The sequence below is a fragment of the Ambystoma mexicanum genome, chromosome 5p (assembly GCF_040938575.1).
Source record: "Ambystoma mexicanum isolate Mex_15411 chromosome 5p, UKY_AmexF1_1, whole genome shotgun sequence".
NCBI classification, from domain to species: domain Eukaryota; kingdom Metazoa; phylum Chordata; class Amphibia; order Caudata; family Ambystomatidae; genus Ambystoma; species Ambystoma mexicanum.
In genome coordinates, this window is record NC_090930.1 from 949,707,963 (window position 1) to 949,722,700 (window position 14,738).

The 14,738-nt window shown below is 43.7% G+C and overlaps 1 protein-coding gene across 5 annotated transcripts in view; it reads left to right on the forward strand.

Moving 5' to 3' along the window:
- The window catches only part of COBL (cordon-bleu WH2 repeat protein), a 1,669,181-nt gene that overhangs the window by 1,564,680 nt on the left and 89,763 nt on the right, over positions 1-14,738 (forward strand). For all 5 annotated transcript variants that reach the window (XM_069613403.1, XM_069613401.1, XM_069613405.1 and 2 more), the window contains 2 exons: positions 710-3,036; positions 5,037-5,156. In XM_069613403.1, the coding sequence (XP_069469504.1) occupies positions 710-3,036; positions 5,037-5,156 (2,447 nt within the window). The remainder of the gene's footprint in view (positions 1-709; positions 3,037-5,036; positions 5,157-14,738) is intronic.

Sequence of the window (14,738 nt, forward strand, 5' to 3'; positions counted from 1 at the left end):
TTGGTTTCTGATAGCGCAGGCAACCAGGGGAGGGCTACGGCCAGCATAAAATGAGGTTCAAGGCCTAGCCAACCACTTAGCCTGCTTGACAAAAACACCAGCAGTCAGAGGGCTGCAAGTATAGTATGCTTCCTGATGATGTGGCTGGTTAAGTCTTCACCAATTGACAGGGCTTGTCGAGGACATGAACCGCCACATAATTACCAGAATGGGCAGGTGTCGTTCACCGCCTGCCACCATCGCATCTACAAGAGAGTGGGGACGACCCAGTAAGATTGAAGAGGGAGTTGCAGCAACACAGGACTTTTTAGGGTCAAATAGTTTCTCTTGGGTTAATACTAAACAATTATCAAATTATGTTAGTTTTATTTATTTGTTGAGTGGTGATCTTCGAAATGCTGCATGTGCAGAAACATGATCTTAAATTGCAACTTTATTAGTTCCAATATAGTCATGTTCAATATAGGCCAGTTAATAAATTCAGCCCTTTTCGTTCGAAGGCAGATAAATAAAGTACCTTCAATTCTGGAAATAATATCACCTATAATTACAGCACTTAGAAGTGGGAGGTCATTGTCTCTGAGTGTTGTACTTTTCTACATTTCTGTAATATCATTGGTTTTGTACCATGCATTCAACGCTTTCCAAAACAAACGATCTGATATGTATGTGCCCAATTGTATCACCTGTCTTTCCTTCTGTGTTTCAGGCATGGAAGACAATGATTACAGCACCAGTGGTTTCTCTGAATCTAGTCCAACAGCTGACGTCTCCAGCCCTTACCAGTATGATACAGATTCTGGTACAGATGTGGTGGTTGCAGTCCCAGTAACGATCATCGACGAAGTTCCTGACTTTAGCAACTATAGTAGTGAACATTACATAGCGAATGCTCTACCATCGAGAAGAGTCATGGATGATACCGCCTCCAAAGCCCTCGACCCTCAGGCGAAGCTCGTGAATGAAAATAATAATGCTGGCTCTTTTGACAAAAAAATTTCACCAATCAGGACACCCGACGCAAATGTAAATCTATCAGTTAGTGGAATATCCTCTGCAAATGACACTCTTGCAGTAAGTAGAACATCCCAAGCAAATGGTAATGCTGGATTGAGTAGAGCATCCCAAGCAAATGGTAATGCTGGATTAAGTAGAGCATCCCAAGCAAATGGTAATGCTGGATTAAGTAGAGCATCCCAAGCAAATGGTAATGCTGGATTAAGTAGAGCATCCCAAGCAAATGGGAATCTTGGAGCAAGTAGAACATTCCACTCTTATGGCAATCTTGCAGAAAGTGCAACCTCCCACACAAATGGGAATGTTCCAGTAAGCAGGACGTCCCTGGGAAATGGAAGTCTTCCACTAAGCCAGACATTCCACTCCTATGACAATCTTGCACATCAAACGTCGCCCAATGTCAAATCCAACTTCAAATTTCCACCCAGTGATTCAGCCCAGTCGAACAAATCATCATTTGAATATGAAGACAAGCCTGAAAACACTTGGCACGGCTCTGCAAGCCAGGCTGCGTCTTTGGAACAGAAACCCTGGACACCTGACCCCACAGAAGATAGTACAAGCTCCTTCTTAGATCAAAATGGCAATCGTAGCGCTTGGAATAAAAGTAAAGCAGGACCAGATCTTGGACACATACTGCGCCAGTCCTGTGGTGGTGAGCATAATGTGCCCGCCCTACGTTGGCCACAAAGTTACGAACCCAAACCACGTCTGACCACTTTTAAAGTTGTTCCCTCAAAACCTGGGGTAAAGCAGTTCGACAGGGGTGTTTCGCTTTCTGCGAGTGCCATCAAGATAGATGAGCTAGGGAACCTCATAAATCCAAATACATCTGTTGAGAAAAATGACACCATAGACTCTTCCGTTAGTGATGGTGAAGGCTCTTTAGTTCGAAGAGCAAAGGAATTCTGGAGGTCGAATTCTACAGAAAAGCAGGTTGAAAACACTCCAGAAGAAGAAGAAAAAAAGCCAATACCGACCCCAACAAATAAAGCACGTAATCAAGAAAATGAGAATAAACAGACTTTCTTGACTGAGCCAAAACAAATAACAACCCAACTGCAGACTCTTCCTTCGAAGATTGACAAGGGGCATTCAGACCTTAAAGTGACCCATAAATCCCAGGTAAAAATGCCACCTGATCCAGAGCTTAATAAGGCTAGGGCAGATCTTTCATTTCTAAAGCCTTATAGAAGAACATCCAGCCAGTATGTTGCCTCTGCAATTACAAGATACGCAAAGACACAACGTCAGTCCAGTGAAGAGGAACTTGGGCCTGAAGACAAGAATCCAGCTCTTATATTAGAACCTAAAGAAGGAAAATGCATCATTTTGTCAAAATATGTGCCAGTGGAGACACAGAAGGCGGAAATGAGTGGATCCCATGGAGATTATAACAATTTCAAACACAGAGAGTGGAATACAGTACCGTGCACCTACGAGCCTGGAATGGAGAACAGTTGGAATGCCACTGAAACGATGAACGAAAGAAACAAGACCAATGTGTCCAACAGCATCAATACTCGCCTTCCAAGGCCCTCACCAAGGGAACGCTTTATTCAAAACATTGTTGGATACGACGGTGGGCAAGAAACAGAGGATCGAAGGGCCAACATTTTCCTCACACAAAGGTGCGAGAGAAGTGATGTTGTGGATGTTTCACCGGCTTTCGAATCCCAGGATGCACGACTGCCCCGTTCGCCTTCTGGATCATTTCCAGGTTGGCGGGAAGACCAAGCCTCGGACAATGTAGAAGATGCGTGCGTAAAGCCTTCGTATGCTATGAACTCTGTACCTAAAAGTAGCCATGTCACCCAATACGGGGAAAGCAAACCAGTGGCTCTCCCACGAAGGATAAGCTTAGAATCCGACATCCTGGTAGGAAACAGTGTGTTTGGACCCAAGAAAAAGTTCAGACCTATTGTACAAAAACCCGCACAGAAAGATATGTCACTGCACACGGCATTGATGGAATCCATCCAGTCGGGGCAAGGGAAACACAGACTTCGATCGGTACAGGTAAAGTGGGAACATTTTAGGAAGTTCAAAATAGTTCACAGTACTCTATGGAGTGGTCCGGATGGCACAGATTGACTAAAATGACCATTCCTGATTGCTGATTTAATATATGTTATGAAAGGGTATTTGCTTACAAAAGACAGTTTGGGGCCTCATTAGGCTATTATAAGAGCAGAGGACACAGAAAGTGAGTGTTGCAAAAACTCCACACAAACATCCATGTTTTGACCAAGAAAAACAAAAACTGAGCTCAAGACCGAGAACAAGTTCCAGTTATATTAGAGGCCATGAGTTTTTTTAAATGCAGGAAGCAATGAGGCCATTGTTTAATGTTCCTTCAAACACAATAGAGTACCAAGACCTTGGATGAACCCGTGCCTTCCTCCGCGCCAGAGGAGCGAGCACTTAATCAGACCGGATACTGTATGGCAGCCATGTACAACAAACAGCCTACTCGCTCCCATCCAGTTCCTGACCTTGGGGAAGTCAAAAATAAAACTAGTACAGCAGACAGTAGGCAGGATCCACTGCTTTCATATGTATACAGCAGGGAAGCGATGGGGGCCTGTGGGGGCATACTTCATGCCTCATTTCAGCACGGAAATGCATGCATTATATACCGATATGTCTATATTGTTTATTTGTGTTGTAGTGCATTCATTTGGGTTGCGGAGATACCCCCACATTATGTACTGAGCTTGAGTATGCCCCTAATGCCCCTGTGCATTTTTGTTGAGTTTGTGAGGGTATAATCTCCTTGTGAAACAGTTCTGTCAATGACAGAACTCACTGTTGAGTACCTTTCGGCAGATTCGAAAGTGCAGAATCGAACTGAATCTAAATCACAATATTGGTGCATCATGATCCTGCATCCATTTGAAGATTGTGCCCTGATTCACAAAGGTGTGCTCATTCTTATGGCACCTGAGCATCTCAAATGTGCTCCCGCTACCTCATACCTGATTCACAAAGCCCAAAATTATAACAAATCTGGAGTTGCCTGGAGCACCTCTGAGATGCCCACGTGCAAATCCTTGTGAATCACAGATGAACGTCAGCATCTCTGAGATGCTCCAGGCAACTCCAGATTTGCTCCCGTTTTAGGCTTTGTGAATAGGGACATCACTACCGAGCGTCACCATGGCTACACGTGCCCCCGGAGCCTCCATTAACCTCCTTGCACAAACATCCTCGCCCTCCATGCTAAAACACATTATACCAGCATTGACTAGGCCACTCACGCAACGCAACTGAATAATATTTGTTTGTAGTAGATTTATGAACTGCCAACTATGAATTGCAGTCAGTTTGAGGCGCTCCGATAAACCTCCAAAAGACATAGAACAGCAGAATGCGACAACTCTACAATCAACATACACAACACAATCCCGGCCAATGCATCCTTGCACCACAGGCAAGCAAGCCTCGTCTCTGGACACCAGGGGAGTTGCTAGGTCTGGAAAAAACCCGGGGCTACGCTGATGTCGGAACGGTTGGGGTTGGGGGCTAGCTAGTCTTGTAGCTGTAGCTCCTGAGATTCTATCCGAGGCTACAACCAAAAGATCAGGGGCTATAGCCCCCTTACCCCCCCCTCTAGCAACGCCCCTGCTGGACACACATGCCTTTGTGCTGTTATCACATGCCACCTAGAAAGAGACCTGCTTCCTGTCTGAACGCATCAGCCCACAAGCAAAGTGATCATGCATGTGTCCCCACTGTCCGCTAACCCAGCCCACGCCTTTCTCTTTCAGATCCGCCCGACTACCTGAAGACCATGCAAATGGCAGCAGTGTGCAACATACATGCCAACAACACCACACAATGTAACATGTAAAGTAGCAGGGGCAATGCCTGAGTAGCTCTAACCATCTCTTGATTTGCTCCAGTGCAAACCTTTGTTAATCTGGTCATATATTGCTTAGAAATGTATAATGAGGTGGCACCGTCAGTGAATTTGTAGATGCACACAATTAACTGTATGTAACTCTACCTTTCTTTAGGATTCAGAAGGTTTGGCGAATGGAAGCCAGAATAAAGCTTCCTTTATTGAGACGGAGAATGAGCGGTCTGCCTTGTTGTCGGCAATCAGGGCTCATAGTGGCAACACACGACTCAGGAAGGTAAGGCCTTGCTCATGATTCCCAAGTGTTTTTGTTTTCCCATTCCGATGCCACCAGCTGTGCCCCCTATAAAAGTTTCCCTCGTGATTCCACTTCATTTGTAGTGCACTGAGCTAATGCCACCAGCCAACTGGAATGCCCATTTTCGTGTAAGCATTTACACAACAAGTTAATTGGGTGGAATGGGCCACAGCATCCATCATTTTATTCTTAATCCAATGCCACACATAGTGCGAACTCTATTGTTGGCATCAGACATACAGAGGAAACAGCCCATTTACTCCAATTCTCACTGGCCTTTGTTACCAAGCCACAGGCAATATGTCAGCAATGGCCCATTTACCGAAGGCCTCCTTTCGGAGGTGCATTGAAGCTGGGGGCCTTACCTACTTATTTGCTGAGCAGGTCCAGTTCGCCAATATTCTTCTCTACACACCATAAAAGAAAGAAATGAGAGAGGAAGACATTGCAATGCTGGATGAATCCAAATGAAAAAAAATAAAAACTTTCTAAAGAACTCTCGGGCTTCGCATGCTATAGTAATTGTTGGGCTTGTTCTTTTGCTTAAGTTTTATTTCCCCCAATCTCTCAAAGCACATTTGAAAAGATAAAGATGCGCTTACGTGGTGATTTAGTTATAACAAACTACTCTGACACATGTTTCTTGCCGCACAGCGCTTTCTCAAGGCTGAAACATGTGAAAGCCGCAAACAAAAGGGTTTTACCAACATGGTGTACTGTGGGAAATGTGAATCAGAAAACCTTTCTTTAGAGAACTTTTTTGGAACAATTGACGAAAATGTTCATGTTAACCACACATGTTAACCACACATTGTCCAATTGTATTTCTCAAGTTCATATACATTCAAAATGCAAATTCTGATTTGGTGCAAATGTACCATTTTACACTTGATTATTTTGGTTGTGGAGAATCAGGAGATTTACATTAGTTGCAGAGGTGTCAGGGGATGGGTTACCCGCCTTTTGTTCAGCTTGACCATTCATCTTACTTAAGGTTGGCCATGTGCGAGAAAGGAAAGACGCTGTTGGGTGTGACTGAACATTGAGTTATTCATGTTAAGTATATATAGAGTTTAAGTCACAAGGTTGTTGAGGGCTGGAAAATTTGTCATACTAGATTTACACAGTGCATGACTAAGGTATATCTTAGGCTATAGTGCTCGGTCTTAGAAGCAGATTTTTTACAAAATGTATTCAGTTTCTTCAGGCCACTGCTAACCATGCATTTTCTAAGAAAAAAGCAAGCCCATAGAGAGGTTTGGATCAGTAACTGGAGAAACGGTCGGAGGCCCTCTACCCAGGATGTTTTTTTATTTTTTTATTTTCTGTTTCCAAATGGATGGACACTTGCTCACACCTTCTGCCTGGACTGCTGTTCACTGCGAAATTGACACCTTTTTAGTGGCTCGAGCCACTAAAAAGCACGTGCTTGGTGAGAGCCGCCATTTTTTGTGTCTGATTTCATTCAGCCATTTTGGTCTGGGTAAGGGCTATTACCTAACCCCAACTAATCTGCATGCTTGGTGGGGGCTACCGTTTATGAGTGGGTGATTTCATTCAGCCCTTTTGGTGTTGGTAAGGTCTCTTTGTTGCCGACCTGGTTATCAGTGCTGGTCGGAGCTACTTGGGTGTGAGAAGGAAGATGGAGACTCAACGAAGAGTGATGCTTCTGTCTGCAGCCCTAATGAAGTTGCTGATAGCACATGTGAGATGCTATAACACTGAAGCCAAGCATGAAATTAGTTAAACAGTACCAAAGAAATACATGTATCCATTCCCACCCACAAAAAAACGATGACATACTAGAGGGAATAATTAAATCCTATAAAGATGAGCTAAAAATGAAAAAAGTACTGACCTTTTTCAGAGGTAAGAAGGATTATTCTAATGGAAGAACATACACTTTTATGATAACAGTGACGCTTGATATGTAAATGATATGGCACATCAAAAACATTTAGCATGCCTTTCCACTGGATGATCTCAGCTTAACGCGATACAAAACGAACAGTGTAAAGAGTGAGAAAACGTTGTATCCGGCAGACACTGGTATTTCACAAATATCTTGAGTCTAGTATACCTCGCCCATCTGCATGATAAATGGGCGTGCTCCCGAAGACAAGACATTACATTTATTTTTCTCCGGGCAACCTATAGCGTTTAAATGTCCAAGGTCAGGTCGGATATAAATACTCTGTCTATTGTCAACAGACAGGAAGGCACAAACAACCAAGCTTACATAAAACCAAAATAAAACAAGATAGAGATAAGACACTCAGTATGTCACAGAGAAAAACCTGAAACGGAGGAGCAAAATTGAATTGTAAGGAATTTCTCCATTAGATATGACCCACCATACTGAATTTCGAGTTAGGAGCCATTATTCAAGTTAATGTATTGCATTTTTGGTAACCCCCTTTACCGACTTATTCCTAAACTGAAGGTTTTATGATATCTTGCCCACATGTATATTCAAGGAAAAAACTTTAGTTGCAGGGACGTTAAGGTGAAAACTTATTGCAACAAAACCCTTGAAATTCAGCTAAAGCCACCTTAACTTCGGGTCCCCTGTTGTGCAGCCTATGACCACAATGATGACATCACAGATCACATCACTGATGACATTAATATTTACATGCTGTATGAGAACACTGATGACATTATAAATCACATCACAGAAGCAGGGTTTGTCCCAGTTACTGCAGGGATGGGAACCCCACTGTTGCTGTGAAAATACTGTTTTATTATTGACTGGGAGACTACCAATACCAGAATGCAATTCAGCAAAAGGCAACAAATTGTCTCTGAGTGCAAAACCTTCAAGGACTGACAGTAGCACGGTTTTTAAAAAGTTAATAATTCAGAGGCCTATTAGGTCACCCATCCATGCAGTAACCCGGACTGACCCTGCTTAGCTTCAAAGCAAGAAAAAAAGATGGCCCATTCCTGTAAGTGGTCATGTAAATTTGGCTCATTTATCAGGCAACATGGCTTGAAGAGGATGGCCCCTTCCTCGCTTTGATGCTAAGTAGAGTCGATCCTGGTTATGCATGAATTGCAGACCTGGATGGCAAATGAATCACTGACCCTTGCCAGTGATATTTCACCCCCGATTTCACTATAGTTATAAAAATGTAACCGCGGGTACTACACAGATGGTAATCTGTAGTCACATGAGACATCAGATATAGCGATGAAATATTGGGAAAAAATGCTTCCCTGCCTCCCAGACCATCACCAAGTGCCTCCCTTATCTGTGCCAGCTCCCCCGACTCCGCCGGCGGCCTCCTCCCCTGCCCAATCCCTTTCACCCCAGAGCACACACATCAGATGTCGGCTGTTTGTGGCTCTAGCCAAGGCTACAGAAAGATTTGTATTGCAAACTCGGTCCCTGGACCCCCTCCAACTCCCAAATTTCACTCAGTGCTTTCTAGCCATCCTGCCACCTCTACCCCAATGGTATTTGTATATTTTGTTACTTGAAAATAGCTTTTTACTATGTTTCATTTTTCCATAACTTGGCTATAGCCTCGAATATCTCTCGTATCGAGAGAAAAACAAGATGGCGGTCGTTTCATTTCTGAAAATCATGATCCTGCAATGCACCATGGGAGATATAACTATAATCTTTGGGGAAGTGGGCACCCCGTTCTCCGTCAAATTTTTAAGTAACCACATCACGGAATAACCCCAAACCATGCATGGCGTGCGAGTCTACGCTTCGTGCCCAAGTTGTTTTGGACCTGGTCCTAATCCGCCCAGTGGTTTGGGCTAAAAAAAAATTGTGGTTTGGCGCTTTGGAAAAAATTTACCTTTTTTGTCTATGAGAAAATGAATGGGAAGTCGGCCGCACTTTTGGGAAAAACAATTTCTTACGATTAAGAACTTTTTGATTTTTTAACGAAGCTTTGCAGTCTGGGGGGCCCTCAGACTTTTAATCACTTTTGAAATTTCTGCCAAATCCTTTACTCGAATCAAAAGTTATTAACAATAGAATGTTGATGGCTTCCTATGTGTTTCCGACTCATCTGAACAATAGGGTGGCTATTGCCACCCTATTTTATATATATATATATATATATATATATATATATATATATATATATATATATATATGTGTGTAGTGGACCCTGTACAAAAGTGCAGGGAAAGCGGAAGGCACTCCAGGAAGCAGTCTTGCATGCAGGAACCGCAGCAAAACACTGAGGCAGCGAACCATTGATGTAAGCCAAAAAATATTCTTTAATAAATTAAATGTCCAGGACAGAAAAGAAAACAGCACGAAAACGACACGTTTCGCTGTAACAAACCGCTTGCTCACGTTGATATATATATATTGAATGAATGGACGAAAAGATGGTTCTCAGATAAAGTCTGAAGATTAAACAAAGCTCCCATACACTTCGCAATCCGCCACTCAGGGCTGGCACTGTTTCCTAAGACCTTGCCTCTCCATGACACACACCTGGGAGAGTGCCTGGAAATAGCTATCTGGCCATGGGCTTTTCATACTGCTAAAATAGTCATCATGGCGAAAAAGAAAACTGCAGAATCAGCCTCTTTTCAGCCATACCCATCTCCAGCAAAGGGATGCCCCACAAACAATAGCAACGCCTGTGACGTATCAATCTTACAGTGCACCGCTGCTTCAAGTTCATTAATCAGTTGTTTACAAAATAGTTCAGAGTTTCTGAAGCCCTAGAATAAGTTCCCTTTCATTCCAAACTCCCCACAACCTCGTCAACAATCCGTGACAGGTATACAGCCTCTCTGGCATATAGTCTATCAGGTGAGTTGTAGATTTCAAGATTTCTGAGAGTATAAGAGACTTTGCTCACCCAATCCAGGAAGGCCTTATAGTCTGCAATTTCTAATGTGATTCCCAAGTCCTCTGACCATCGTTTAGCCAGCTCAAGACTCCTGTTCATACCCTAAACGGCCCCTTTAAGCCAGTGCACGATCACCATATAGGCAAGTCGGAGCCTGATAATACAAATGCTCCTCTGCCACTCTATTTATAGAGTAGTAATGATTATCACAACCAGGGGATTACAAAAGAATTGTACTCTTAGGACTCGCCAAGGGAATCAGAATTACATACCTGTTGGTGTAGTTCTCCAGCAATGGTATCTTTTCAAGATTCATGTTTTTACAATGTTTGATCACACAGAGAGGAGGATGACATATATTGAATTTGTTTTCACATGCAGCTTGTCTAGCATGTATGCATCGTTGTAGTGCGACCTTCTATTACTGTTCTGATGATAGTTTTCCTGATATGCCGATAGCAACACCTTCTGATGGTGCCAAGAAGGAATACCAGGTAGACTTAACAATTCACTCACGGCAATTAGACACAAGATGTTATGGCATAGCTTAATGTTGTTTGCAGCATCAACCCGTTGCAGCCTTTGGGATGTTTGTTGTCTGTCTGACCTTATCTAATTTATTTTACATTGGACCTCCTATGCTATACCATTGATCGGAAGGGCAGTCTCTACAACTAGTTCCCAAGTACAATCCCCCTGACCACTCAAGAGTCATATACACTGACAGACCATAGCACAATTCTACCTTATCAGGACATTGCACGCCTCCGTGAATGATTCCTAACTCATAGTTTAGAACTTAATATTAATTGGACTCAAGCTCTTCTCGTCTTCTCTTCTCTTCTTCTCCTCTACCGCTTACCTCTGGTCTTCTCCAAGCATATATCTATATACTTCCAGCACTTGGCTCCGACACTTCTAGCAGCTGTCTTGGCAAACCCAGTCATCACCCTGATAGCAGGAGTGTGTTTTCCCCTGTCCGGCAATCGTGAGCTTGATTCACAGGTCGTTAATAACACATATAATCGCATCCATCAGTGGATGACTACTAATGGCCTGGTACTTAACAATGGGAAGACAGAGATTATGTTGGTAGGTGCAGCCTCCAAACTGCTTAAATTGGATACTGCCTATACCTCATTTCAAATCTCCGACTGCCTCTTAACAACACTCACCAAAGTTATAACATTGGGTTTCATACTGGACTTGGAGCTTATTATGAAGGCACACATCAGTAGCCTGGTATCTCGTGCCTCCTACAATGTGAAGCTACTCGTGTAGGTGAGACCATTTCTTGATAAAGCAGACAGCTAAATACTGGCCTGTGCAATTATTGGATCACGTTTAGACTATTGTGCCACTCTTCTGCAGGGCATTGGAAAAACAGAGATTAAATGGCTGCAGGTGGTCCAGAATAATGCAGTTAGGGCGGTGACTGATTTGCATAGATTTGAGCATGCGTCTGCAGCAAGAAGATCACTTAATTGGTTGCCAGTACAGAAGCAAATCCAGTTCAGAACCTTATGCGTTACGCATGCCTGCTTGTATGGCAAAAGTCCTGCTTATCGGACCAAAAGGATTTGATGGCTGCAAGCCAAGCGAGCACTACGCACCAACAACACTGGCCTAGTGGAAACTCCATCAGCCAAACTTTCCCATGTCCATAATGAAGGCTTCTCAGTAGCTGCACCTCTGCTCTGGAATGTCACGGTTTTCAGGCGCAGGCTAAAGACTATGCTTTTTGAATAATTTCAGCTCTGTTGCCTTTTGCTTCCCTCCTGGTTTCCCCATTTTGGTTGACTTAATTGTTCTGATTATTTATCTGATTTATCTGTTGTTCATCTTGTCGCTGCGCTTCTATGCTCTTAAGCTTTGTCCCAGTGTGTTAGAAATAAAATAAGAAAAGAAAATAATCTCAGAAAATTCTCCACACCACTAGAGCCCACTTTATCATATCTCAAGTGCTTCACGCAACCACACACGGCTACATCTAGTCTTATCTAGACATCTGGTATAGATATTGTCTTCACATTTAAGCTCTCCTTGAAACCTAGTCGTATATTACTGATATATTGACTCACAATGACTGACATCTTATTAATTAAAAGCTTGCATCCATACAACCATAACCATTTTCCTTTTCCTTTCACCTCAGCCCCTAACTCTCTGCTTTCTTTCCAAAGCCCAAGGTCTGGCTACACCCTGGCAGTCACAATACGGTGCCTCTCTGATAAGGTCAGGAATCGTAAGACCACTATGGTGGTGATGGGTACAGTATAAACACTAAACAAAATAGCATAACCTAATTTAAAAGTATTCCGGCCTGATTTTCGTAATCCATATTCACCATTCAAAACTATTTCTCCCATTTTTAAGGTTCTGTGGTGGGATATCAGCTGTGATCATCATATGATGTAACCAGTTCTTCTCCAGCATTGGATCTTTCCTAGATTCACATGTTGTTTGAATATTCCCCATCATCAGGCTGGAATCCTGTGTAACATTAAATCAGTTTACCGTTAAGTTTGTTAAACTGGTTGCCACTCTATTGCTCTATTAAAGCCATTTTGGGCCATATTGCTCACAGCCAATTAGACAGGTCTACCTTAGCTTCACCCCAAGAGGCCATCTTCGGATTTTGTACTGCTCGTTAAGTGTTGGGAGTCCTTGAAAAATCTCTGTTGAATCTTCAACAATTTTTGTCTACTTTTCTTCATTTTTGCTTCAAGATTCTTTCATCGTTTGGTGCTGCATCATCTCCTCTCTGGCATGTGTGGACATTTGGCCACTGTCGCCTCTGGAGTTGCTGTCTTGCTTCCAGTCCATTGAGGCCTTGAGGAGTCCGTTGACATCATGACAGACACTCGATAGAAAAGCCTATTCTAGTCCTGCTCGACTTGTCACCTCAAGAACGTGTACATCGAGGATCTTCATGAAGAATGCCTCTATTATGTTTATCCAGGCCATGATTTGAATAGCTGCATAATCTGTTGGTCGCTCTCCTCCAAGACCCGAAAGGATTTCTACAAGAGGTTAGTGGATTGATTAGATGACGGTACAGAGGCCTCTGACTCAGCCTCTGTCCATAGTCAAGCTTCTGCAAGGCACAGCAGACCCCTTCAGCGCACTCCTTCGTCAAAGCTGTTGAGGTCCCATAAAGAATCGTCCTGGGGAAGGAATTAAAAACTGCACATGGGTCGCATGCTTGGGCTGCTCCATTGTCGACGACTTCATTGATGTCTTCATCCACTCCTAAAGTCACCTTGATGATAGCTACAGTATCCAGATTGTCCTCTGCAGTGAAGCATTCTACATCTGAGAAGCAACGCTCGCCCACGACAATGACTACCACGTCCATGCCATTGTCGATGACCACCACCTCATCAATGACAAAATCAATTTTGACCACCTCGTCAACGGGCAGATCCATCCCTTTGACAGCTACCAGCTCATCGACAGCCAGAGCCTCAACAAGCATGACCATCTGGTCTGCCTCCACAACTTTGATCTCTCCAGCTACAGCTCTGAAAGGGATTCCACAGGATAGAAACTCTGCATCAGCACTGCTGTTCCTCTCAAGGCCGACTCTTGCGCAATCATTATTCTCACTGGCCCCATGTGTCTCCACTGCCCCCCGAGGAACAGTTCCAACATGGGGTTGAGTCAAACATGGACATCCCAGAGGTTTTTTTCTCCAGACCATGACGCTGATGGAATTTCCCCCCTATTACCATGATGCCTCCATTGGCATCCACGTTTACTGAGCATATTGTAGCTCAGCTCAAACCCTCTCCCAGTGCATGTGCCACACAGGTGCTGGTTCAAGTATACACCCCTTCACAGCCAGGACCAGTGCAAGTTCTTTCTACTGGAGGCTCAAGGGATGTGTCCATGGATATCTTCTCCACATTGCAGACACTGGTCTCAGAGATTCAGCAACATCTTCCTTCTCTGTCCCTGCCTCCCCGATCACAGAATCATGTTTTTTCTGTCGAAGAAGGTATGGCTACTCTGCTACCTTTTTAGGCCCCCCCTTCGGGTTTCAGTCCTTCCCCGGCCAGCTAATTTGACGGACGCCGACTCTGATGTCGCTGACTACCCTACTGATGGTTCTCCACATACCAACTCGACTGATGAATTTGATGACCTAGTTCAAGGTGATGGCGAGTCGGCATATCCACCTCCAAGAGACTCTCTGCCAAGGAAACTATTTCTTTTCATGCACTCATGTCTTGGGCAGTGAAACTGTTCGATCTTCTAAAAAGAAGTACAAAATAAGGAGGGTTACCTTTATCAAAGGCATGAATCTACTAGAAAATCTGTGGTGACCATCCCTGTTCAGGATGATATTTGGGAGAAAGGGCTGCTGGTGATGAGGAATGCTTTCTTAGCACCTCCAAGAATTATTGCTTTGCGAAGAAGTACAAAGCTTCAGATTCCATTCCTAGATGCCTTTGCACGCAGCCCAGTCCTGACTCAGTCGCTTTGGCGGCTGTATGGAAATGCTCTGCCAATCCTTCTACCCCTTGTATGGTCCAGATAAAGAAGGCAAACAGCTCAGCCCTTTTAGTTAACATGCAATTTCCACGGCCGCTACCACTATCAAGGCGGCAAACTCTATGGTGATTCTCTCCTGCTACGACTGTATGCTCTGATTTAAACTAGGCCCAGTGCTGGAAATTCTACCTTATGGCAAGCGGGAGGAAGCACTCACACTTCTGTAGGAACCCGA